This window comes from Mugil cephalus, chromosome 4, assembly GCF_022458985.1.
Source record: "Mugil cephalus isolate CIBA_MC_2020 chromosome 4, CIBA_Mcephalus_1.1, whole genome shotgun sequence".
NCBI classification, from domain to species: domain Eukaryota; kingdom Metazoa; phylum Chordata; class Actinopteri; order Mugiliformes; family Mugilidae; genus Mugil; species Mugil cephalus.
Window position 1 is genome coordinate 29,645,593 of NC_061773.1, and position 27,403 is coordinate 29,672,995.

At 43.7% G+C, this 27,403-nt stretch overlaps 4 protein-coding genes across 9 annotated transcripts in view; 1 reads left to right on the forward strand and 3 right to left on the reverse strand.

Annotated features, from left to right (window-relative positions):
* Positions 1-8,146, forward strand: part of LOC125006445 (poly(rC)-binding protein 3-like) — a 100,215-nt gene extending 92,069 nt beyond the window's left edge. For 4 of the 6 annotated variants that reach the window (XM_047582486.1, XM_047582487.1, XM_047582488.1 and 1 more), the window contains 4 exons: positions 51-129; positions 274-329; positions 4,485-4,654; positions 7,701-8,146. In XM_047582486.1, coding sequence (XP_047438442.1) covers positions 51-129; positions 274-329; positions 4,485-4,654; positions 7,701-8,118 — 723 coding nt within the window. In that variant the 3' untranslated portion in view covers positions 8,119-8,146. Of the gene's footprint in view, positions 1-50; positions 130-273; positions 330-4,484; positions 4,655-6,163; positions 6,419-7,378; positions 7,629-7,700 lie in introns of those variants that run through there. The other 2 variants (XM_047582490.1, XM_047582491.1) reach the window with 2 other exon arrangements.
* Positions 1-27,403, reverse strand: part of LOC125006460 (nuclear factor 7, ovary-like) — a 1,183,669-nt gene that overhangs the window by 734,166 nt on the left and 422,100 nt on the right. The gene's annotated exons all lie outside the window — the stretch shown is intronic.
* Positions 16,884-21,950, reverse strand: rbm15b (RNA binding motif protein 15B). The gene has a single exon (XM_047582480.1). It carries the CDS (start codon positions 21,657-21,659, stop codon positions 19,089-19,091), a length of 2,571 nt encoding a protein of 856 aa, XP_047438436.1. The 5' UTR covers positions 21,660-21,950; the 3' UTR covers positions 16,884-19,088.
* On the reverse strand, positions 23,106-27,330 carry manf (mesencephalic astrocyte-derived neurotrophic factor). The gene is made up of 4 exons (XM_047582549.1): positions 27,127-27,330; positions 25,617-25,744; positions 24,411-24,552; positions 23,106-24,136 (listed from the first exon to the last, which is right to left on the reverse strand). The coding sequence occupies exons 1-4, from the start codon at positions 27,215-27,217 to the stop codon at positions 23,952-23,954; spliced, it is 546 nt and encodes a 181-aa protein (XP_047438505.1). The 5' UTR covers positions 27,218-27,330; the 3' UTR covers positions 23,106-23,951.

Consider the following 27,403-nt stretch of genomic DNA (forward strand, 5'->3'; position numbering starts at 1 on the left):
ATCCTCTCCTCTCTCTCTCTCTCTCTTTCATCCTTTGTTCTGTGGTTCAGTTGGCGAAGCTGCATCAGCTGTCGATGCAGCAACAAGGTCTGACCCCCATCAACCAGACGGCCACACAAGTCCTACCTGGTACTCCTCTACACCTTCATATGGATGGATGGATGGATGGATAGACAGATGGATGGATGGATAGATAGAAAGTGGGGAAAAGGTTGAGGAAGGGAGGAAGGAAAGAGGAGGGATGGCTGAAACTCTTTTCTCTCTTTCTGTCAGGAGGGGTGGACGCCAACTCTCAAACCACATCTCAGGAGCTCCTCATTCCAAACGACGTGAGTATATACAAGAATAATAAGAAACGAACATATGAAATCTCTGACAAATATATAGAGGTGAACACATATATGATGACAGTCTGTATGCACAGAGTGGAATGAGAATTAAAACTGCTAAATATTGGTAATATATAACATAATTGTTAAGATTATAGAATGTGGACAGTGATGTAGTTTGTGCAAGTATCTAATCTAATCTAATCTAATCTAATCTAATCTAATCTAATCTAATCTAATCTCATCTCATCTCATCTCATCTAAACTCATCTAATGTAATCTACATGCATTTAACATTGTCAACCACTTTATAATTGAGACGTATCTTCTGTCTTTGGAGACGCTTGTTTTATTTGCTGAGGTTTTATTCGGAGACATTTTTTCTTTTGTTCTTCGTCTTTCCATCTTCTCTTAACTTCATCCGTTGTTCTTGTAGTTTTCCCACCGCGTTGACATGTCACAGATAAACTCCCATGATGCCTTTCTCCTGGTTATGTTAATATTTCTGCTGTGACTCCAAAATATATTTATTTACCTCCAGTTCCATGACGTCAGATTTCACTCAGAAACTGAACCAGAGGAGATTCTACCAGCGTTTCCGTCTTTATTTTTTATTTATTCCTATTTGGTTCCAGTCCAGAGTTCTTATCGAGGACATTTGATGGACACTGTTGAGTGCTGCGAGGTCAAAGTATAAGATGCCTCTAGATCCGTCCATCACAGCAGCAGCTCAGTCAAAACGCTGATTAAACTTTAAACCAATTAACTGTTGACGTGTTTCTATAACGAAGCCCTCGTCTGTTAATCTGGATCCAGATGATGTGGTGGCGTAGCTGCTAATTAGAAATGTCTTAAACTCTCATTTAAGTTCATACCAGAACTCTTCTACTCAGTAACTTCAGCCGTTTGACAGACTCAACAACAACGATCACAACATTTCACACATTTAACAAACTCACTGGGTCTTTTCATGCAAAATATATGAGATAAAAAAAAGTCCAACTACTGACAAATAAGTAAAACTAAACTAATTATGTGTCTTTAGCTGAGAATCCTCATTACTGCACCATGGAGACATTCAGTTTCAGTTTTTATCCACAAACACAAAATAAATTCGACCAAAAAGGTTTTTCTCCTCGTTTGTCGTCATCATCAGAAAATCCAGATCCCATATAATCTGAGTTCATCTGATAATTAGTATTAATGTAAACAAACTTTCTTCTTCTGTGGTGGTTAATCTACTGTTAAGGAGTGAGAACTGAAGACGCTCTGCTGATTTCTTCTTTATTTACACTTTTGGGTCGCGCCCGACCAAACTGAACCAGTTCTGGTTCTTTGCTCTGTTGTTTTAAACTAATTTTTCAGCCTCGGTTCAGATAAGTTACAGAGCGTCGTAGTGGAAAGGTGTGATTTTATTTTGCATTGATGACTCTGGTTCCACTGAGACCTGGTTATTTAAATATTTGGTTCTAACAAGTAGTGATGAGTCCTAATGCTGGACCATAACGGAACTAGTGCTGATGCTAATGGTGCTGATGCTAACGGTGCTGATGCTAAAGGTGCTGATGCTAACAGTGCTGATGCTAATGGTGCTGATGCTAATGGTTTAACATTCCCTCCTGGGACTTAGAAGGGTTTTAAATCCAAAGCTTTTCCTTCCAGCTCAGCTCATCCAAACTTACTAAGAACATAAATAATTGTTAGAAGAGCTCATGTTTCCATTCACTGGTCAAGAAGTTTGTGCTGATCTAAAGAATAGTTTGTTATCTGTATCTGAGCATTGAGGTCTGACCCAGGACTCACGTATCTTGACTAATCTGAGTTTGTTCATGAGGAACGAGAACTTGTTGGTAGAAAGAGGAACATCTGGAAAGATTAGACCTGAGTCTGGATCAGAAAACAAAGACCGACTGTAGCAGATGGCTTTTTATTTTCTCATGATCAGCTGATTACTGCAGCTGTGGTGTGAATAAAAGAAAAAACAGCTTTCACGCCTCCAGCTCTGAGGATGTGTCGTCTCTTCTGGTCGTTTCCTCTTTACGTAAGCGACGAGGAGGACGAGGAGGAGGAAGAGGAGGAGGAGGACGAGGAGGAGGACGAGGAGGAGGACGAGGGGGACGGGAACGGGGACGGGGACGGGCCCGGGGTTATTTCTGGGAGATTCCCTGCTGCCCCTGTAATTTAGAAAGGTTTAGTGAAGGGGAGAGGGCTGTTAAAGCTCTCGCTGTGAGCTATAGGATGTCATTAAGCTGCTCTGTACGGACGCACACAATGACTCACACACAAACATATCACACACTTGCATGAACAGGGTCTGGAGGGGGGGGGGGGGGGGGGGTCTCCTCTGCTCCGGTTTGTGGACGTTTGTTTTTCTAGTTGAAGGCGCTTGTGACGTTCTGGCTTAAAGAGGGAGAGACACCGAGGCGTCTAACATTTCCAGATCTGTTCGTACGTTTAACACTTTCATTCACCCAGACACAGTTTAGGGAGAAATTCCTCTTTTGTGGGTAAAAGTTTTGACCCACAAAAAGAAGGAAAGACATGTTTCACCAGAAGACTCCAGGAAGGTGACAGTCTGGATGGATGGATGGATCCATTCTGGGGGGGAGGGGTCTGTACTGAGGGGGAGGGGTCTGTACTGGGTGGGAGGGGTCTGTACTGGGTGGGAGGGGCCTGTACTGGGTGGGAGGGGTCTGTAGTGGGGGGAGGGGTCTGTACTGGGTGGGAGGAGTTTGCGGTGCCCTAGTGTCTTTGTGGCCTGGTGAACTGTAGACGAGAGGAAGCTGGACCAGATGGATCCAGATGGATCCAGAGACACTGAAGGTCCTGAGCTTCAGCAGGTGGAGGCGCTGTTGAGGTTTTTTGAAAATGGTGACGTCTACGACTACTCATCCCCACATTAAGCCCCGCCCCCCAAACGATCTGATTGGCCCATCGGATCTTTGCTGGAGCAGAACCAGGTCCCGACGGCTGGAGAGACTCCAGATAAACTTGTGATTGTTGTGTGTTGTGTGTCCTTCGGTGTGCGACATCAGTCTGGTCGCGGCTTCGTTTCCTTCTCATCCAAACTCATTTTCTTTCTCGCCGTGAACATTAGTTTTTCCTCTCAGTTATAACTGAGCAAACACCAACTAGTAAAATGAGCCTCTATTTAAATATTAGATTAGAACTTTATGTAAAATGGTGCAAACAGAGAAGTGCTAATGATGAAACAGAGCCGTCTGTGAACTGAACGGTTTCTAAAGTAAATCAGAATAAAGAATTAACAGAGACTCCACATGAGGCTGGTTTCTACAGATACGTCGATTCATAGGTTCAACATTCAACAACTTTATTTGCTGTTTTGTTCACAGGTTTGGTGCAGTAGGAGTTTTTGTGCAGAGTTTCTCAGGAGTCAGTCTAAGAAAAAGGTTAAAACGTTTAAACGGAGTTAGAAGATCAAAAAATAAAACAGTGTAGCATCGATAAGGAAAGAATAGTTTAATACGATATATGTCTGTATTTAGTTTAAATATGTCATTAATGTGCTGCAACCAATCAGAGCCACGATGCTCGTGACGTTCTTGATCTTAATGATCTGGTTGGTCCAGCAGCAGAATCAGTTCCCAAAGAGAGAGGGGAGGTAGTTCTGGGCTCCGGGTCGAGTTATGAGACGCAGATGTGGTGAGAGGAGATGAATCCTCCTCTTCACTGTGGGAAAAGATGCAGATCTGACACAGAGGAGACGTGGAGATGATTAAACTAAATATAGTTTAACATCTAAGCAGAAGCAGCGTGAACAGTGTGGAATATAAGAGGCTTGGTCCAGGTTGGTTCATCGCAGGTGGACAATATTTACAGGTGTACGACTGGTTGAGCTGAACTAAACGGTTTCTGGTCTATAAAGATTTTCTGCACACGTCACAGATGCAGAAACTAATTATTAAAATAACCCTTTTATTTAACGTCCTACTCAGTTAAAGGTAATGAGCTTTATCGTCACTGTAGAAGAGCAACAACGAACCTGGAGGTGAAATAAACTCAGACATGAAAATAATGAATGAATCAGTAAATGTCTACGCGTTGCAGCTCGGTGAGAGGACGACGCGTCACAGCGTTAAATGAAGTGAGACTGATGCTTGTGTTAGTGATGATCCCGTCTCGTCCTCCTCTCAGCTGATCGGCTCCATCATCGGTCGCCAGGGCACCAAGATCAACGAGATCCGGCAGGTTTCAGGGGCCCAGATCAAGATCGGCAGCCAGATCGACAGCAGCAGCGATCGACACGTGACCATCACGGGTACGCCCATCGCCATCAACCTGGCGCAGTACCTCATCACGTCCTGGTAAGAATCCACACAGGGAACAGATCCACACACTCAATGCTCATGGTTATGGAGTTTCCTCCAGTTCAGCAGCAAAACCAATTAGGACCAGTAGTAACTTTAGTTAGAGATACTACACGTCTCTTTTTAGATCGTTAATTAACTTCAGACTAGTCAGAGTCATTACATCTTTACAAACAGTCATAGTTTGGTCCCTAGAATCAGGTTGAAATGGTTAGAGATGCCTGAGAAATGACGCTGCAGATATTACCTGCTGTAGATCCTGATCTAACGCATCTGACAGAGAAACATTGTGTCTGTCAGCAGAAATTTGTTTCTAGATTTATTTTGCAGAGCAACGTTTTCTCTAATTCCCTGTTTGAGGGCTCGTTCTGTTTCACGTTATTTCCTCGTTATTTCTTCAAGTTCAGCTGACAACTTCTTCTTCTTCTTCTTTTTCTTCTTCTTCTTCTTCTTCTTTTTCCTCTTCTTCTTCTTCGTCTTCTTCTTTTTCTTCTTCTTCTGCTTCTTCTTCATCCTCGTCTTCTTCTTCTGCTTCTTCTTCTTCTTCTTCTCTTCTTCTTCTTCTTCTTCTGCTTCTTCTGCTTCTTCTTCTCCTTCTTCCTAACTAGTTAGAGCGACGTCCTGCTGCTTTAGATTAAACTAAATCACATGATGGTACGTTGATACTTTCCATCCTCTGAGAACCACGTTATCTCTAAACAGTTCATGAGCTGAGCACAGTGTGTTTTCTGCTTCACTGCAGCGTGTTAGTTATTTCATGGACTGTTCTCCATCAATCCATCAGATAGGAACAGTTTCACCGAACAAAGTTAATCCTCCATAGAAGTTAAGACGCTTTAACGCTTTACAATGTCAAACAACATAAACCACCACTGTAACCTGCTGTTATTTGCATCATTAATATCGTGTAACTTCAAACTGAAACTATTCATTCATATTTATTCTTGGAAATGAAAAGCGGATCCTTCACATTCACGTTAAACCACAGTGAAATGTGGGGTTACTTCCTGTCCTGCAGCCGGACGCCTCTTTGTAAAGACCTGGGGCCGATAGCGCCACCTGGGTGCAGACTGTGATTTAAGAAGTGCAGCAGTTTGAAATTAATTTAGAGACGGCACCAAGTGTCCGGATTATTAGTGATTATTACTGAGACGTCTCCTCTGGGTCTAACCACGACCAACACAACCTGAGCAAAGATTCGTTCACAGTCCAGTCGAGACAAAGTTCTGACTCGTTCTCACAGGAAAACAAATAACTTACTGTAAAATCCTGTAAATATCAGACCTGTAGATTGTGAACGGAGCAGATTCAGCGTTGGGGCAGAGCTGAAAGGGAAACTGTTTAATACTGTTGGACATCTCCTTTAATCTCCTCAGAGAAAAGACAGATGGAGCTTTCTCCTCCTTTCAGTCACGTCTTAATGACGGAGGAAACCTGAATAATTCAGGGACCTCGTGGACTTCAGCCTCAGCCTCATGCAAAATTTATTTACATGCGCGTCCACAGTTTATCACACAAACAGACCCAGGTTTGAAACACGACGTTCGTCCAGGAAGAAATGAAGCATCATCAACTCAGCTCCTGCCTCCGTTTAATCAGACGCGTGATCCAGCTTCAGCACGAGCACGAAATGAATGGATGAAGTGATGCCTCAGTCATTCAGTCCGAACAGTCAGAGCAGAGGAGATGGAACAACTCAACCAGTCACAGCTGCTCATGTTCAATATCAATACAGGAAAATACGATGCGGTAAAATTCAGGCTGGTATCGACGATACTGATCCAATATCGATACTTTGTGTAAATACGTCTCATGTGATAAAACTAATAAAGAACACAAGACATCAGAGTAGTTTATTTATTTATTTTAAACTCTGGAGTATTTTGAGGTCGTGGCCTCATTTTATCACACAAAATATTCTGTCCTCATCATCATCATGGTTTTTGAAAAAATAAAGTTCATCGTAAACTTTTCTGTTCGTTGGATCCTTTTTATTTGACCATTTTTTACCTCAGATGAAACTAACATGTCTCTGAATTAGTAAATATATAAATTATAAAGATACTAGACATTTAATTGTGTTACGACAAAAACCTGCAACAGACAAATCCAGAAATATGGAATTTAATGATTTTATGTTTATATTAAGACGACATTTTAATCTTTAAAGAGTCAGTTTAATTACATTAAATATTATTATACTGAGGTAAATGACTGTATTTGCTGTATTTCAACATGATTTTAGTCTCAATATAAAAAATTAAGTATTTATCACTTGATTTAATAAAGTAAATATTGTTGTTGATAAATTACATTCTTAACAACATTTTCAAATTTAGCAAAGATTATAAACTATAACTCTAAAGTCCATGAGGCCAGAGGCTGCAGAGCCGGGATGAATCCACCAGGGGGACGGTGACGTGACTGGAGCACTGAAACCTTTTCCTGTTTAGTTTTTGTGTAGAGGGAAAAACACAAAGTACAGTAGAGAAAAGTAAATAATTACCTGAACATGTTGTAAATGTTAAATAAATCACAGGTTTTATCTGATTGTTGGTTCGTGTTGTCAGATATAACCCACACTAACCCCAGAGGAGTTTGGTGACATGACTGAGCGGAGACAGTGATATTTATTCATTTTATGTCGTGTGTGAAGGAAGCAGATGTGTTGCTGCCTCCATGCTAATGTCTGTACGATGGTTTTGTTCCCTCCTCCCTAAGCCCCCTCCCGAGCCATCACCCCAACTTATACAGCACACCCCCCCATCCGTACAGCGACTCCCCCCTACAATAATCTGTTGCAACCTCCAGCAAAACACACCTGTCTTATGATTTGACTTTTCTCAGATTTCATTTGAAAGCTCCTGTTTGTTTTTCATTTTCCTTTTTGATTTTTTTAACATGTCTTTTATTTGACCCTCTAACCCTTCTCCATCCAACCCCCCCCCGTCCCCCGTCCCTTCCTCCACCTCCTCCCTCCTCCCTCCTCCCTCCCACATCCCTCCTCCTCCTCCTCCTCCTCCTCCTCCTCCTCCTCCTCCAGTTTAGAGACCGCCAAATCCACCGCCCAGTCCTCCTCCATGCCGTCTCCCGTTGACCTGACCATGAGCTTCACCCAGCCCGCCCCCCCTGCCTCCGCCTCGTCCTCCTCCTCCTCCTCCCCCCTGGCAGCGATGGGCGCTGCACTGCCCCACGCTCCACTCCTGGGCGCCCCCTACGCCTTCCCCCTCTCCAGCCTGCTGGGAGTCAAATCCATCCCCTACCTGGCCCTGTCCACCCCCTCAGCCTCGGCGGCCGTGGGGGCGCCCATGCTGCAGGGCTCCATGCCGTCCACGGCCGCCGTCCAGGTCCCGGCCCACGCCGCAGCGGCGGCCGCCGCCTTGGCGTCCTACACGGCCAAGATCTCCACCTCAGCCAACGGGATGAAGAAGCCAGAGAGACAGAAGTTTGCACCGTACTAGAAGAACTCAGTCTGCATCTCAGAGGTAGCTCCAGGGTTGGGGGGGCCGGGGGGAGGGGCTGTGGGGGGGGCACTGTTATTTTTAATCTGTCCACTGCTGCGTTTCCATCACACCCAGAAAACCCGAATATCTTAATAATAAACTAATGAAACATCTCTACTGTCATTTAACTCAAGTTAAATGGAGACACTCTGTTGTCGTTTCCATGGAGATGATGCAGGGGGTCATGTGACCAGTTCATCCTCCTCAAAGAGAATTATGGGATATGACCCGACAAGACTTTACCTTTTCACTGGTAACACAACATTTATCCAAATTTCAGAATCATCACTTTTATTTTGAGATAAACTGTGATGGAAACTCAGACAGTGATTTTTGTTTTTCTGCCTCTTTTCTCTGTTCTTTAACCCGTCACAGGACACTCAGTGAAATAATGTTTTAATGTTCCTGAGTTAAATCCAGATCAATGAACGTCTCATATCTGGTTCCTGGTCTCATATCTGGTTCCTGGTCTCATATCTGGTTCCTGGTCTCATATCTGGTTCCTGGTCCTTAAACTAATGTAAACATGTATTTGTCACATTAGAACATCATCAACATCATCACATTAGAAACATTAGGACACTTGTTCTTCTTCATGGTTCCTAATAAACCAGATCAGAGGGGGGACCTTGTAGACCACATTAGACCCTGATTAGACCTGACAATGTTTCCTTGATCTTCTCTGATTGGCTCAATGAAAACCACATGACGATAAACCTCACTGAGAGGAACCAGGAACCACGTTACCACACATGGTTCCTGGTTCCTGGTTCCTGGTCCTAGATGGGGGGTTAAAGGCGTCACAGTGGGACGGTTGGATCATGGACAGTTCGTCACATTCCTCCTGGTAACGTTCACCAAACAATGTTCTGCCTTTAACCGTAGACACTAACGTTATAATTAGTGCGACCGTCACCAGCTCAGTGAAAAATAATTCTCATTAAAATACACTGAAGTACAAGATACCTGGTAAAATGAAGAACTTTTATTTTATTTTCAACTATAAAATGACTCATAAAGCAGATAACGGGATCAGAAACAATAACAGAGCCAGGAAGTGGTTCAGTGTTACTGGGAGAGACTTTTATTCAGGCTAAAAATGACCAAACGAGTTCCCTTGGAAATTACCAATAAATGATATTTATTCATTGTTATTTATAACCTAAATAAGAATTACATGCAGATTCCAGGACCTCATATCTAGCTCTGCTAAAGTAAATATGTGTAGCTGGCGGTGGCTAAAGTTAAACTTTAGCTTTAGTTCAGTTTCATTCACTTTCTGAGGTGACATAAAACTCTGGTTCAAAGTTATTATAAACGAGGAAACACTCAGAATTAAGACAGAAGCAACACAACCAGAACCACCACCTGTGTTCTAGGGTTAATACAACTTCACCACAGTGGAAACAGCCACTGGGTTTAACTGGAGCAGGATTCCTGGTTTAATTTAAAACCACCTCTTTGTTTCTGAACCACAGCATCACACACGTTTCTGGTTTTACCAACAAGCTGATCTGTGTCTGCAGCCTCAGAGTTTAAGGCCGTGAGTTAGAGGCAGTAAATCCAAAGAGAAGAAATGCTGATCAGACTCTCATCAGGGATATTAAAAAGACACTGAAGCAGGAGTCGGATGATGCTGCTGAATTAAAGGAAACACCACCTGTCTGAAGATCAAACTTTTTTTGTTTTAGCCACATTTGAAAATGTGCAAAATATGACAATCGTGTACAGCAGCTCTCTGAGGCTGATTAATAAACGTCTCAGGGTCGCCCACTCCTCCTCCCACTCCTCCCACTCCTCCTCCCACTCCTCCCACTCCTCCTCCCACTCCTCCTCCCACTCCTCCCACTCCTCCTCCCACTCCTCCCACTCCTCCTCCCACTCCTCCCAGCATCCCACCGCATGGACACAAGTCTCTCAACAACAACAAAAATACTTTTAGTTTAATGGTACGGATGCACCAGGAGCTGCTATTAGCAGCTATTAGCTGCTAATAGCAGCTAATAGCTGCTAGGCTAAGATGTTAGGATGCTAGGAAGACTAGATCCACCACAAAGACTAATCATCACATTCTACCACAGATGGATGGATGGATGGATGGATGGATGGATGGATGGATGGATGGATAGATAGATAGATAGATAGATAGATAGATAGATAGATAGATAGATAGATAGATAGATAGATAGATAGATAGATAGATAGATAGATAGATAGATAGATAGATAGATAGATAGATAGATAGATAGATAGACTCTGATTCTGCAGGTCTGAGTTGATGGACACTTGGAAATGTTTTAATGTTCCTGAGTTAAATCCAGATGAATGAACGTCTCATATCTGGTTCCTGGTCTCATATCTGGTTCCTGGTCTCATATCTGGTTCCTGGTCCTTAAACTAATGTAAACATGTATTTGTCACATTAGAACATCATCAACATCATCACATTAGAAACATCAGGACACTTGTTCTTCTTCATGGTTCCTAATAAACCAGTTCAGAGGGGGGACCTTGTAGACCACATTAGACCCTGATTAGACCTGAGGATGGTTCCTGGATCTTCTCTGATTGGCTGAATGAAAACCACATGACACTAACCTCACTGAGAGGAACCAGGAACCATATGTGGTAACGTGGTTCCTGTAGAGGGTTAAAGACGTCATTTTCCAACCTTCCCACTTTTCCCACATTGAAATTTTACTCTGTGTTGTTTTCACGGTTTGTTTTTTGCAGCTCTGCCCTGATGGGGGTCGGTGGGGAGGGTGGGGAGGATGGGGGAGTCGGTGGGAGGATGGGGGAGTCGGTGGGTGGGATGTGTTTGTAGCTACTGATGTTGTTTGGGCCACTGAGCCTATAAAAGCCATAGAGACTCTTCAGCTTTCCCTCCTCGTCTGTTCCTCCTGTTGTATACTCTCATATTTATTAACTGTAGTGGAATATTCCCTCAGAGTTTCTATCACTGGTCACTAACACTGAGCTGAACATCTCAGCGTTTCTATACAACGATGTCGACTTGTAAATGATGAGAAATTTCTTTCCTGCTTCCTGTTTTTGTTATTTCTCAGTATTTGTTGTAAAGATTTTTTTTAAAACAGATTTAAAAACTTCTTTTTGTGGTAACAGTCTGTTCTCGTTTGAAATGTGTTGTTTAAATTATTTTTAACTTATGAAGACGAGTATTACATTTCTTTCCTACATGGCTGCAGGTAAACACTGTAAATCTGTTTTTATTTTTAATATTATTTTTAGGTGTGTGAATAAATTTTAATGTATGTTTTTCTTTTGAGGGGAAACTGTCACTGTAACATTAATACTAATAACTAGATTATTTTTGTTGTTTTCACTCGTGAGCTGATTCTGGAACATTTTGACACAAACTCACCTGATTCTGGACTTAAGACACAGAACTACAATAAAAGAACAAGTTCAAGACAAGAGATGTTAATATTTATGATGACATGAGTGTAGAAAGTGTTGGTGACCTCAGACGTCCCGTAGACTCGTCTGTGGAGGTTTTTCGTGTCTGGAGAAGATGTTTGAGACGTCATTAAAACTCTGGACCAAAATGAACTGAACTTGAACGCACCACAGAGACGTGACAGCCAATCAGCAGCAGCTTCATACGAGCTGCACCTTCTCACCAGCAGGTGGCAGTAGCCTGGATTCATCACCATTAAAAGAGGAAACAGGAAGAGCTAATGTTAGCGCAGGCTAAAGGAAGCTCCTCCTCCTCCTCAGGCAATTCAGGGTTATAGACAAAGATGGAGGAAACCTCCTCCTCCTTCTTCGTCTCCATCTTCTCCTCCTCCTCTTTCTTTTCCTCTTCTCTCTCCTCATCTTCTTCTCTTCCTTCTTCTTCTCCTCCATTCTCTTCAATCAATTCAAGGTTGGAAATAAAGATGGAGGAAAACATCCTCCTCCTCTTCCTCCTCCCTCTCTCCATCTCCTTCTTCTTCTGGTTCTTTTCCTCCTCTTGTTCATCCTTTAATCTTCTCTTAAATTCAGGGTCGGAGGAGAAACGTCCTCCTTCTCCTTCTTCTTCTGTTGTTCTATTTCCAGTAGATGTGATTCATCTTCTCTGGTGGCAGATGTTGAGATGTGAACTTCATTCATCCCGACACGCGTCAACATCATCATCACACAATCAATCAAATAAATAAAGTCACAAAGTCAGTTCTCATTCAGATCAATGAGATCAGTAATAAAAGAGCAGTGAATAAATATTGAAGATGAACGTTAAAGTGAGCGGGTTCTGTGTTTAAAGCTTCGTATGAGGAGTGAGAACCTTCAGAACTTCCTCTTATTATTGTAGTTCTGTGTGAGTTCATTCAACATGTTTCAGTTGTTCCTGAGTTTAACTAATGCTGCATGTTTGCTCAGCCTCACCCACATGTAAATACGCCCAGAGACGACCAGTCACACTAACGCACACATTAACGCACACTGACACACACATTAACGCACTAACAAACACTAACACACAATAACACAAACACTGACACACACTGACACACACTAACAAACACTAACACACACATTAACGCACTAACAAACACTAACACACAATAACACAAACACTGACACACACTGACACACACTAACAAACACTGACACACTAACACACACTAACACACACATTAGCGCACTAACAAACACTAACACACAATAACAAACACTGACACACACTGACACACACTAACAAACACTGACACAGATTAACACACGCTAACACACTAACAAACACTGATACACACACTAACACACACACTAACACACACATTAACACACACACACACACACACACACACACTAACACACACACACACACACACACACACACAGCGTCCTGGGTTCTTTGCACTGACGCCGTGAACTAAAAGCAATATCACCCTGAGATGTTTGTTTGTGAGACTCTGATCTCACGTATTTTTATAAAGTCAGAACCTCGTACATGACCTGAACCCTGGACGCCGCCTCCACTCTCACTCTCACTCTTTCTGTTCCTCGTCCTGTTTTCTTTTTTTTTTCTGGTCGTCGTGTCTTTTGCATGAGTCCGACTGTGACTTTGACGTCTATGCAAAACATCCCCGTGTGTTGGAATAAAAAGGGCTACGGCAGAAACTGGAGGCTCCGAGCAGACGCCCCTGGAGACCAGAACCGGATCAGCCTCAGCTGATCCTTTAATAAACAGCTGATCAGCCTCAGCTGATCCTTTAATAAACAGCTGATCAGCCAAAACACAACTGGACTTTATTAAACGTCAGCTTTAAGAAATAAAACCGCATGAAGAAACAAACATTAAACTAAGTGTATTAATTGTTATTATAAAAACAGCAAAGAAAATAAAACTAAAGACCACATCAGACTGAAATTATCATTTATTTCTGTCCTATAAGACACAACAGCTGTTAATTCTCATGAAGCAGATTAAATGGTTTTGATTTAATTTTTTATTTGAGTGAAACTATGAAGGAGGTGAAGAAGAAGAGACGTCTTTACACGAGTGTTTCAATCAGGAGTCAAGACTCATTCACTGTCATCATGTTATATTATGTGTCTGTATAATGAAATGTTGAATAGTAGCTTGTGGATAAAACAGTGCAAATATAAAACCAGTAGATGACAAATACAATAAATAATGAATAAACAACCAAAGAACGAGTCAAAGTATTAACTCAGGGAGCAACAAAGCGCCTCCGTACGAAAAGTCATGACTTTTAAACATTTCCTCACAATTGACAGAGAAGATTATTAGTTGGAAGTTTGTGAAAACCTCAAAAGATTTAATCTGATGCAGAGAACAAATCAATCAAAGGTTGTGATTTTCTGCTGCAGATGAAACTTTAAACTCTTGACCCTCAGACGTCGTTCTCAGACTTTAGTGGTTCTCCAGAAGAACCAGATGAATGTTTAGGAACAAGTCAAAGTCCTGACCTTCATCCAGTAGAAATGTTGGAGCATCAGCTGATGAGAGGAAACCACCAACATCTCACAACTCAGCTGGTTCTGATCTGATTAATGGATCAGATTAGACCCTGATCAGCTGTTAACATTTAGTCACTGAGATGAACTAATGATTCATTTACTGGAATAAACACGAACACGGGTCTAATGTTCATGTGTTTGGGTTCTTTGTTGATACTTTCACGATGTTTTGAGTCATTTTTATGCAGAAATGTAGAAAATTCTGCAGGTTGCAAAAACATTTTGACTCATAGTTCGTTACATTAAAATAATCATTCCAGACCATTTAGGACGTAGACAAACTAAACTGAATGATGCTCATGAACATGTTGGATCGTTCATGGTCTCAGTCTCTTTTTAAAGACGAGACTCTGAGAGATTCTGACTGTAGAGATAGAAACTTCAAAGTGGTTTAGTTCTGGAGGAATCAAAGCTGGAACACAGTTAAAAAATAACAGGTTGTTGTGTTGGTTGAATCCTATAATGACTTTTATCAGTGAAACCAGAAGAAAATGACGTATTACATCAAACACAGCTGGAGTCCAGAGCTCTGATTGGTTCATGGAGCTGCTGCTGTTAAATAAACCAGAGGAATGATAATCAGTCTACAGGTGCAAAGCAGAGGCTCTAATCTAAGACTTTAAATGTAAATGTTTGATGTAAATAACTTCTATCTCTAATTTACTCAGAGAAGTGAACAGAACAGAACATGAGCCCAGAGTCCACTCAGTTTCAGGAGAAATTTATTTCTTTTTTTTTTCTTTGAAGGATATTTTATTAAATGTAAACATTCTCATATTTCCTTGTTCTTCTTTTCACTGAAACAATGAAAAAGTCTGGTAAAAACGTAAGAGCGCCCCCTTGTGGACGAGTCCATCCTGTATCTGGTCTCCAGGTGGATGAGTCAGAGCCTCCAATCAGAGAACACGGTACTGGAACATGATGATGATGATGATGATGATGATGATGATGATGATGGTGGTTGTGTCCGTGACCTACGACCTTCCTCCTCCTCCTGTTTGTGTTTTTCTCTCCATTCATCTTCTAATAAATGAAGCCACGCTGACATGAACCGTCCTCTGGTTTCATCCTGATTTAACTGAACCACACAAGAAATAAAGGTTTGACTCTGAGGGACACGACCATCTCCTCCTCCTCCACCATCTCCTCCTCCTCCACCATCTCCTCCTCTTCTTCCACCATCTCCTCCTCCTCCACCATCTCCTCCTCTTCTTCCACCATCTCCTCCTCTTCTTCCTCCTCCTCTTCTTCCACCATCTCCTCCTCTTCTTCCACCATCTCCTCCTCTTCTTCCTCCTCCTCTTCTTCCACCATCTCCTCCTCTTCTTCCACCATCTCCTCCTCTTCTTCCTCCTCCTCTTCTTCCACCATCTCCTCCTCTTCTTCCACCATCTCCTCCTCTTCTTCCTCCTCCTCCTCCTCTTTCTTTTTTCAAACATGCCTTGAGTCTTTCCTCCTTTAATTTTCATTTCAGACTCAACATTTTCCTCCAGTTTTAATATGAATCTGTTCAGTTTCTCCATAGGAATCAAATTTAATGCAGTTAAATAAATAATAAATAAATGAATAAATAAATGAATAAATAAATGACCTCTCAGCCTTCAGACGTGTGAACTTTGATTCTGCTTCTCTTGTGTTTAAGGTCTGACATCAGATGAATGAATGAGCGCCACCTGCAGGATTAACAGCACAATGTTAATTTATACGAAACACAACCAAAGAGACACGAAGCAAACTCCACAGACACGTTAAAAAATACCACAAACAAACACACAAATACCAGAAATAAAGTCAACACACCAAATAACACAAAACCACCGCTAACGACATTAAACATTTACACACAATGGATCATAAATAACCAGAGTTTTACTTCCTGGTTAATTAATGAACGGGAGAATGTTGTTTTATTTATTTAAATCGATCTTTATTTAAATCGAATACGCGGAGTATGAACAGGAAACAGGAAGTGAAAGTGTTGCCATGGTTACGCCGTTTTACGCTCGTATTTATCGTGCTTATATATGTGTGTGTATATATATTTATTCGTCGGATATTTTGGAAAAAGAAGTTGGCCGAATTCTTCTCTATTGGCTCTTGTTTAATGGGAAACTTTTTATTTCCAGATAACTTTCAATAAATTATTTTAAATACGGAATAACTCCTTAAAACGGGAGGATTCTGAAGGGAGCTCCGGTTGCAGCGTCGCTTTTCCTGAGCAGTTACTATGATAATCATCCTTAATCCTCCTATTATCCTCAAATATTACCAACACATTTTACCCTCAACAAAATGATTTACATAAACTTTTGACCAAGTTTTGGTGTCAGACACTTTATTTGTTTGTTGACTACGTTTCTACCAGTGAGTTGATTTTCCCTCCACTGTTATTTTTGAATGAACATTGATTGAGGTGAATTTGACCGGAGGGTTAAAAATGTGAGTTTTATTCTTATTAGTGTGTGAGCATTTATTTCCTCTTATTCTTAGTGTTTATATCTATGTACTTTTACTTGTTACTAAGTCTTTTTTTTTAAATCTATAATATATAAAACTTCAGAATTATTTTACTTGTTTTTGTATCAATTAATACAACAGTTAAATATATTATATATTGATATAATATAAATAAAAATATTAGTATTTAGAAAAACATGGTGTGAAATGTGTGAAATGTGTCTGTGTTATTACCATATGAACATGAGTAAGTCACCGTCCTGTGAACACAGACCAACAGCCTCCATCATAAAATGTTTATTCCACGTTTTCATAGCAACACAAACCAAAGAGTGGACGTGGACCATGAGCGCACACACACACCGCCCTCCACCAGCCCCACAATCATCAGGTTTATTCACAAAAACTCCTTTAAATCGCTCAGCTCTTCGTATAAAATACTTAAATGACTCAGATGAGCTTTCAGACACGTCTCGTCTTTTACAAGCCACTGAATAAAAAAGAAGAAGAAGAAGAAGAAGAAGAAGAAGAAGAAGAAGACTGAAGTTGGTTGAAATGGTGGAAATAGTGTCGCTGGAATCTGGCCAGAAAATAATTACAGAAAATAAAAATGCATGATAATAAACATGAATTATTTACTTCTGTGTAAAAATGATGAGACTAAATTTTAAAATTAAAAGTTGAAAAATAGATTTTATTTTTTTCATTAAACAAAAATTGGATGAAGAATCTGAAAAAGACAAAAAAAAAAAAATCCAATGTTTTGTCTGAGCAGGTTCAATAATAAACTTATTTTCTGGATTCATGTACGATTGAGTTAAAAATAGTTTCCTGGTGAATCTGGAGGAAAAATCTCAAATATTTTCACTATTTTGTTTTGAAAAGTGACAGAAAGGACGAATAAAACATTAAGTGAAGTTTAACCGTTTCTTTTATTTTCTTTTTAGTTTTAATCGACATAAAAACCTGAGAAAGAAAAATGTTTCTGTCTGAGCTGAATTTATTTTATGGGAATAAAACATTCAGTTCATAACCAGTGAATCTGTCTCTGTTTTCAGACTCTTCAGCTTTTACTGAATCAAAGTTTAATTACGTCGTTTTAGACCCGAACAGAGAAAACGATGGCGTTTAAAAAGGTACAAACCTAATCAGTTATTCTCTGGGTTCATTTATGGTTTAGTCAGTTTAGAGTTTAACCGAACAAACACAGAAACGTTTCAGGTTTTCATCGTGTTCCTTAATGTTTTACTGATGAAATTAAAAGATTAACTGAAGCTTTAAACCTCTTTTCTGTTGCACTGAAAATGATTTAACCTTTAAACTTCAGATTCACTGTGTGGCCAGTTTATTAGGAACATGACTGAACATGTTCTCATGTAAATGATGTAGAAACAGACTCGGAGCTGCGTCTCTAATGAACCTAATGAAGATGAAGATCATTTCTACAAACACCTGATGAGTTTAGTGTCACAGACTCGGGACCCGTCGATGAAGAGGAGGATGGTCAAAATATTAGGAACAGACCCAGACTCAGTAGTGACCTAATAAACTGACCAGGGAGCGAATTTATTCCCAAAACACATGTTTGTTTGTTTGATTGGCTGAAACCAGGATTTTAATCCCTGACTCTTCTAGTGTTTTTATGAGTTTATGAGGAATTAAAAACAGATGTAAAGAAAAGTCTGAATAAAAAGAAGCAGAGATGGATGGATGGATGTATTTTAAATTGAATAAAAGGTATAAATGTGTACAATATAAAATCCCGACCAGTAATACGAGGCGCTACGACTCTTTAAAAGGAAGCCGCACATTTCTCTTCTTCTCATAGACGCACAAAATAGAAATGTCTGACTTTTCCTCAGCATGCAACAGCACATCAACGCACACTGGATGGTCCCGTAGATAAAAACCGACAGCAGGAGAACACACCACCTAATACACAGCGGAGGAGGAGGAGGAGGAGGAGCAGGAGGAGGAGGAGGCCACTGACTCCAGCTCCAAATAACATTTCATCTTTTTTTTTATTTTTTATTTTTCTTTAAAAAGTCTCAACCTGCGAGAAGAAGCCGTTTACAGTACGAAATAAAATCCTCCCGGTGGACGACAAACACGAGCTTAGAGTCGACTTCTCTTAGTGTTTAAAAAGTTAATGCTCCAGAAACGATCCGAGAGGAGGAGGAGGAGGAGGAGGTGGAGGGAGGAGGAGGAGGTGGAGGAGGTGTAGGACGAGGAGGAGGAGGAGGAGGAGGAAGAGGAGGAGGAGGTGGAGGAGGAGGAGGAGGAGGTGGAGGAGGAGGTGTAGTGTAACACATTTCATTGAGGAAAACATTAACCTGTCTCTAAAACCAGGTGTGTAGTGTGTGTGTGTGTGTGTAGTGTGTGTGTGTGTAGTGTGTGTGTGTGTGTGTGTGTGTGTGTTTGTGTGTCTGTAGTGTGTGTGTGTAGTGTGTGTAGTGTGTGTAGTGTGTGTGTAGTGTGTGTAGGAGTTAATTAGTGTCGTTAACGATGACCACCACCATGTGCTCCTCCTCCAGATTACCCACAGTCCTCTTGGCCTCCTGCAGGTACTGCTGGGAGAAGTCCCCGGGGGGGAAGGCGTAGAGCATGGCGCCCGGGCCGCCCTCCTTGGCGGGGGGCAGGCTGACCACGCCGGCCGCCTCCTTGTTCCTCAGGTATGTGACCAGGTGCCGGAGGAGGCGGACCTGCAGGCCCGGCTCGGGGGCGGGGCCCTGGCGGTCCACGGGGCCCTGCAGCGCCAGCAGGATGGCGAAGGACCCGTCGGGCCGGCCCAGCTTGATGCGGCGCGACACCTCGTCCAGCCGGGTCTGGTCCATGCGGAGCCGCTGGGCGATCTTCAGCTGGTTCTGGTTCTGGCTCTGGCTCTGGGGCTTGAGGGCGTCCTTCATGGCGGCGCTGAAGAAGGAGGCGCCGCCCTCCAGGAGGAACAGGTCCGTGGGGAAGCTGCTGTTCTTCAGGGCGAAGAAGCCGCGCCACGTCTTGGAGAGGGAGGCCTGGGCGAACTCTGACAGGGAGGTGGGGGAGGGGGGCGGGTCCGTGTGGGCGGCGGCGGGGGAGGAGGCGGCGGTGGCGGCGGTGGAGGGGGGGGCGACCTCGCCGCCACCGCCGCCGCCGCCGCCCCCTCGGTGGTGGTGGTTGTTGAGGTGGTCGGTCGACGACCTCTTGCCGTGGTGGCGCCCGGCGGGGGGGTCGTCCTCGGCCGAGTGCCTCCCCCCTCCTCCCCCCCCGCTGTCGGGGGAGTGGTCGCGTGGTTCCGTGGTGGAGTCGGGGGCTCGGACCCTGGCCCGGTCCGGACTCGTGCTCTGCCGGACCCTGGACCGCCCCCGCTCCTTCTCCCGCTCCTCCGCCTGCCGGTCAGCGGAGGCGCTCCGGCTCCGCCTCCTGCTCCTCCTCTCCTCCCGCTCCTTCAGCCACCGCTCGCGGCTCCGGCTCCGGCTCCGCGCCCCCCGCCTCCCGAACGCCTCCACCGCCCCCGCCCGCCTCTCCAGGCTCCGCCCGGGGCTGGCGGGGTAGTCCCTCTCCAGTAGCAGGGCCCGGTCCCGCTCCCTCTGCGAGAGGAGGCTGTGGGGGGGCGGCGGCGGCGAGGAGCGCTCCCTGCCCCCCCGCAGCTCCCGCTCCAGGCTGCGGTGGCGGCTGTAGGCCTCCCCCAGGAGGTCGTAGTGGGAGGGGGGCAGGGTGACGGGGGGCTGGTAGCCCGGGGGGAACGGTCTGGACGGGCTCTCCTCCACCTTGGCGAAGTCGACCCGGAGGCGGCGCTCCGGCCCCCCCAGGGGGAACCCCCGCATCTGCGTGCAGGCGGCCTGGGCGGCGTCCAGGCTCTCGTACTGGATGTAGGCGAAGCTGTCGCCCTTCACGTAGTCGATGTTCCTGATGCTGCCGAAGCGGTCGAACTCGCGGGCCAGCGCCGCCAGCGAGTTCCCCGGGCCCAGCCCCCCCACCCAGAGCCGCGTGGTGGGGTTGGCTTTGCCGTAGCCGATCTTTATGGGGTTGCCCCCGATGAGCCGCCCCTGCATGGCCACCTTGGCCCGGTGGGCCATGTCCAGGTTCTGGAACTTGACGAAGGCGTAGGCGCCGCCCTGGCCCCGCGCCGGCCTCTTGATCACCACGTCCTCGATGGCGCCGTACTTGTCGAAGCCCCGCCGGAGCTCCGCCTCCGTCACGTTGCCGTCCAGGTTGCCGATGAACAGGTTGCTGGTGGCGCGCTGGTCGTCCTCGGGCTTCAGGTCCTCCACCACGGGCATGGCGGGGAACCCGTAGGGGCGCCCCCGCTCGTCCAGCATCCCGTAGTAGTCCAGCAGCCGCTCCCGGTCCCGGCTCAGGCCCAGGCTCTCCAGGGCGTAGTGCCGGGCCCTCAGGTCCCGGATGTTGCTCGCCCCCGGGCCGGGGGGGGACAGCGAGCGCTGCCTGTAGGGGTACGGAGCGTGCAGGGGTAGGTACCCCAGGTCCGGGGGGGTCACACTCCGCCTCCTCACGTACATGGGCTCGATCTTCAGCTGCCGGTCGCCCAGGACCAGCCTGGAGGACTTGGCGTGCCGGGCCTCCTTCGCGTCCTCCGGGTGCCGGAAGTTGACGTAGGCGATGCGGCCCAGCTCGGGCGTGTGCGACAGCTTCACGCTCACGTCCCCGAACTTTTTGAACTCGTGGAACAGCGCGTCCTCCACGTCCTCGTCCGACACCTGCGAGCACAGGTTGCTGATGAGCAGGGTCTTGTACTCCAGGGTGCCCGGCCGGGCGGCGGGGAGCTCGGCGGCGGCGGTGGTGCGGAGCGGGGGGCGGCCCAGGAGGCTGAGCTCATGCCGGTGCTGGAGCTCCAGGGCGGCGGCGGCGGCGGCTGCGGCGGCGGCCCTCTCCTCCCTCAGCCGCGGCTTCTCCCGCTCCCTGCTGCGGCTCCGGCGGTGGTACCCCCGGCTCTCCGCCAGCAGCAGAGCCAGGGGCGGGGGCGGCAGCTCCTCTCTCCGGGTGCTCTCCCGCTCCCTCTCCCGCATCCTCTTGGCCACGGCCCTGGACGGACTGCTCTCCCTCCCGGCCTGCCTCTTCATTTTCAGCGGATGATGGAGCCCAAACTTTTCGGTGCCTGCCGCGGGGATCCGGCCCGGGGAGCGAAATCCAGGAGCGTTAGCGCAGCGGAGGAGGCAGGCGAAGGCTTCGGCAGAGAAACGTTGTCCGTCCGGCCGCCGAATATCCGCGTGGAAGTCGAAATAAAAGGAGAAACTCGTTTAAAAACATGTCAGCATCAGAGGAGCTGCACCGACGCCGCCATCTTGGACAATAGGAATGTGCGCTGTCCTCCCGGAGGACGCGATGACGCAGCCGCGGCCGACGTCACGACGTACGACGCTTTGTTTTGGAACAAAGTGGCGGACGTGATGACGTAGAACGTTTTGTTTTGGAATAGAGTGTAGTTTCTGTTGTTTTTTTTTTACTTTCCTCCATGAAAACTACAATAATTCACCAGATCTGACACCTTCACACCTTTATAGCTTATGTTATATATATATATATATATATATATATATAAAGGTTATATATAGGTTAGACATTATTTTAAGTTGTTTTTATTTAAAGTATTTAATATTAATAAATACAATTAATAGTTTTTGTATGTAATTTAGTTTCCTGTTTGCCTGACTTTTATACACAGAAACTATACGTAATCATCATATTATATTATATTATTTATATTATTATAAGCTTATTTAAAATATTCAGTGTGTATAAATGGAAATAATTGGTCAGACTTCCTATAGAGCAAGAAAAACTGCTAATGCTGCTGGAAACACCACGTCTGCACATTTCACTCTTTCCATTTAACAGATACGAGTGTCTTTTTTTTTTCTACGCTTGCACAGTAACGTCTTTATTTCTCTCGTTGACTGACAACGCCTCAGTATGAAGTTTAACCTTCAGGTAACTCGTTTGAACATTAACATTTTAAATGGTTTAATTACTTCAGATTATTCAGTTCCAGCTCCTGCAGAGTGAACAAACGTATGAACACATGAGAGATATTGTGCGGTGTTTTGCATGACAGTTGAAGGGAACAGATAAGAGAAAGCAATCGTCATTTTAGTTCAGGGGACATAAGATAATAATCTACTAAAAACAACAGCTTCTCCCTTTGTTAACGTCCAGAGAAGAACAGAAACATGAATGTTTACATTTCCAGATTGTTTTTCTCATCAGCTGTTTAGTTCTGGTCTTTGTTCATGTTTGTTTACGTCCACAACTCTGAATAAAACAGTGGAGACACGTTTCTAAAGCGTCAAATAACAAACTAAAAGCAAACTGACACTGACACAACATTCATCAACATTACATTAACTACCTGAAACGACACAAACCACCTTTAAAATGAACTTTAAGTGTATGTTAGTGTTTTAGTCCCTCCCACTAAGGTGGAGGGGGTGGAGCCTCCAGCCACCAGGCGGAGCTATAATTATCACTGAAACATGCATGAAAACGTAAAATGAGACCAAACCCAAACGTCCTGGTGGAGTTTTCATGTTTTAATGAAAAAGTAGAACAGTCCTAACAAATGAAAGGTCGATGTGACACAACAGCTTCGGTTAAAGTTTCATTTCCTACGTCAAGTCATTTCAAACAAACAATGAAATGTTGTTTCCCTCCACACACACAGCTGCAGTCCAGGAGGGGGCGCCGTTCAGATCCAAACCGTTCTGACTTTAGGGGGTAAAATAAAGATTAAAAAAAGGACAGAAGAGTCGTTAACTTAAACTATTTCTTAGTTTTCTGACAGAGGACGATAAAAACAAGCAGAGACGAACGTCTGGAAGAATCCAGCTTCTAGTGACGTCAGCGACACCATGATTCACGGATCATAACTGGACCCGGCTTAGATCTGAACTCAGATGAAACGTCTTCTCTAAAAACCTCCAGTTTCCTTTTTGACTCCTTGATTCCTGGATTTAGACTAAAAAAAAAATTTAAAAAACTACAAATCTGAGCTTTTACTAGACGGGTTTATTTCTCTTTCTTTCCTTCCCGGTGGACGTCTCAGACTCTGTCCGTCTGTTTTCATGTTTCCTCCTGTAGCCGCTTTAACGAAGTCGATCAGATTTCATCAGTGAACCTAGTGTGAAGTGTGTCGACTACATGACAAGTGAAACGTTCGCTCCCTTCAAGTTGGATTTAAAAGTCTCATATGTGAATAATAACTCCTCCTGCTCCTCCTCCTCCTCCTCCTGCTCCTCCTGCTCCTCCTCCTGCTCCTCCTCCTCCTCCTCCTCCTCCTCCTCCTGCTCCTGCTCCTGCTCCTGCTCCTGCTCCTGCTCCTGCTCCTGCTCCTGCTCCTCCTCAGTCTGTTTCAGGGTTTACAGGTCTGTCCGTGCCTTGGCTGCTGCCGGCGCGTACTTGGGCATGAGCTCGGTGATCTTCCGGATGAAGTCGGACTTCTCGGCGCAGCCTTTACAGGACTCGCCCCACTCCTCCAGGATCTTCTTCAGGTCCTTCACTTTCAGCTTCTTCAGGTCCACGGACGTCAGGTCCAGCTGTTTGTCTGCCACACGACAACAACAAAGAATAAACATCTCAACTCAAATAAACAAATGAATAACTGAACAACATCAGAATGAAGAGTTTCCAGGAGGAACAGAAACACGGAGGAAGAAAAACTAAGAGGAAACAAAGATGGAGGACATGTCTCCTTTCCTTCCTGGTTCTGGTCCAGTTGTAGATAGAGATCCATCAGAGGCAGCAGCTGATACATTATTCTGCTGACCACATGGTGGCGCTGCAGCTGATTAACACTGATTTAAACGTTTCCTTCTCACCGTATCTGAGCTCACAGATCTGACTGTCCTTCTTCTTCAGCTTCTCACAGATCTTCTCCACGGGGACGTGGTAGCTGAGCGGCTTCGACACCTCGTTGATGATCTTGGTGGCGGCGTCGCTAGTCGCTCCGATGTAGTAGCACTGGACCAGAGGACACACACCTCATCAGCTTTATGCACAAACATCTGGTCCTCACAAACTACCTCACTGTCTATTTATCATCAGAGCAAATATTAGCAATTTGAATTCCCATCCCGCGCTGTTCATACAGATTCACACTCATTTAATTTAATTAGAACAGAATGTTCTTCCCAGAGTTCTGTTGTTTCTACATATATTTAGTAAATCTGATAATGATTTTTATTGTTTCTTTATAATGATTTTTTATTCTGGCCATGATTTCTTTTTGTTACGTTCATTCATTCACCTCTGAGCTTCAGCTGGACTTAAATACCACGAGTTACTGCACTTTAGTCAAACAGCTGCTTTAAAAGGCTGTAAATTCACGTATATACACGAGCTTCCACCTTTTAAGTCTGCGGTTTGTATTTTATTCATTTTATAACTGGCTTTAACATTTATATTTATCACTCAGGGTCGAACTCCATCAGAAAACGCAGAGAAACGTTTTAGATTTTCTCCTTTAAAAGCCTATTTCTTATTTTTATAATTCTTTTACGAGGTGGATTTATAGTTTAGTTTATTTTTCTTTGCATTTTTTAAATCTAATGTTAATTTATATGTGTTTTTTAATCTTTTGCACACATACACTCCTGAATCCATCACGTGTCATATTATACTCATTTTATTCTTTATTTCCCTCTGTTTTTAATATTTATGTTACATGTCGTCTTTAAATGTGCTTCAGGAATAATTTGACACGTTGTTTCTTCTATTATTGCCGCTTGTTTCAGACAGAGACTTTATGATCCATTTTATATTTTTATATATATTTAATAGATTTTTTACCTTTTAAACATCTGACATCAAGCTGCAAAATAAATTTCTTTTTGTTCTTTATCCTATAATTTATTTCCCCCCTTGTTTTCCATCCATCTTCCTCTTATTGCTGTATTCTCATAATCTCTACTCATGATGCGACAATAAAACTAAAGAAACGAATGAAACAAAGATGAATCTGAGAAAGAGTCTAAAGAACTAAACATTTGTAACGTGTGATAAACCCTGAGAAGTGGTGGACTCACGAAGCGGTTTTCCTTCCCTTTGGCATCGCTGCAGCTCTTCAGCAAAGCCTTCTCAATGTCGGCGCTGTTGAAGTTGACGTTGTCGTCCTTCAGTGTCTGGTAGAACTTCCCCAGGAACGTCACACACACTAAACAGAGACACAGGAGGAGGTTCAGCTCTGCTGCTGGAAAATCATTTAAATTAAGATAAGAAACCAGGTGAGTCGCCTCCGTTCTACATCAGCTCCACGTTATTTAGACCAGAACTCACTCGTTTCACCAATGAAGAGGCCAGAGTGTGTGTTTGGTTACAGTTAGTGCTTGTGTTAGTGTTTGGTTAGTGTTTGGTTTGTGTTTGGTTAGAGTTTGGTTAGAGTTTGGTTAGAGTTTGGTTAGTGTTAGTGTTTGATTAGTGGGTTAGTGTTAGGGCCTGTGCAGTTTCTAAAACTGCCTGAGGCCTTTGACTTTCTGTCTTTAATTTACGCCTTTAAACATCATGTCGGGGGATTTGGATGAGAACTGCTCTGAGATAATAAAAACAGTTATTGTTAGAGTCCATAATAGGAACCAGCCTAGATACAGGATTCTTGTATAATAGAATTTATCTTGAAAAACATGACCGCTGTAATTAACTGTAGCAGCACTACATGTTTTTAAATGGGAGAGAATTTCCTGTGCAGCAGCGTGGGATCATACACAGCTTTGTGCTCTTTCTGCTCTTTGTGCTTTGTCTTGGTTTGTTGATGGTGTTTCCAGTTTAATTTCTTTATCAGTTTGATAAAAATCAATGACGTGTACATAAAAGTAAAAAAACAGCAATATAATAACTGCAGTCAAACAAACGGGAAATTATCAAAAAATAGTAATATAATTCAAATAAAACATTGTGTGTTTTTTATTTATATTTCAGTGGTGAGTAAATATTTGCGTCTATGAGGCAGAAAAATAATTTAATGTCACAAATAAAATAATAACTACAGTGAACATTTAAAACGACTTCATATGAAATAAAATAAATTGATAAAAATATAAACTTTTCATACATATATTTAGACTGTGGTTATTTTTTGTTTCTATTTAAGTGATATTCAAACATCGGCCTGTTTATGGATGAAAAATAAGTGAGTAGTGAAATGAAATGAGTCACTTATATCACCAATAATAAATTAATTACAAAATAAAAAAATAGGATAAATTCAATAAATATAGCTTAAATTTAGTTTCACGTTTCATAAGAGATATTTCCATTAAATATATGATAAAATAAGAGATTAAGAGAATTTAAATGAGTGATTTTAAGAGTGAGACTGGCTGTGGAATCAGCTACACACGTTTGTTTATCCTCTGTAATAAATACTACGGACAACATATCAATATGTTTTCATAAAATCCTCTCTGTAAATATTCCTCCTCGCCTTTAACATCGAGGATAAACTTGATTTTATTTCTGCTGCGGCTGTTTTTGAGGAGTTGAGTGAAGCTAGCTGGAGCTAACAGGGGCTAGTTAGCTGGGGCTAGCTCCCGGACCTACCTTCACAGTCTCCCTCCTTCAGGGCTTCAACGGAACCCGGCACCAGCGCGAGGACGAAGGCCACGGACAGCCCACTCAGACACGACAACATCTCGGCTCCAATAAACTCGCTAAAAAAAGGTTTTTCTACTCAGCTAAACACGAACTGTTCGCACTCATGAGCCGCTTCAGCGCAGACGCCGGTAATGTGAACGACTGTGTGGACTTCCGGGTGACACGTCACACTCAGCAGGCTCCTCATTGGTTGAGGAGTGTAACTACTTCCGTGTTCCTCCAC

Bases quoted from the DNA above. Each gene is read 5' to 3' on its own strand.
- manf (XM_047582549.1), bottom strand. From the start codon at position 27,217: ATGTTGTCGTGTCTGAGTGGGCTGTCCGTGGCCTTCGTCCTCGCGCTG. The intron at 24,553-25,616 runs GTGAGTCCACCA...CCTCTGGTCCAG, and splicing joins AAGGGAAGGAAAACCGCTTC to TGCTACTACATCGGAGCGAC. The intron at 24,137-24,410 runs GTGAGAAGGAAA...GTCGTGTGGCAG, and splicing joins GATCTGTGAGCTCAGATACG to ACAAACAGCTGGACCTGACG.
- rbm15b (XM_047582480.1), bottom strand. From the start codon at position 21,659: ATGAAGAGGCAGGCCGGGAGGGAGAGCAGTCCGTCCAGGGCCGTGGCC.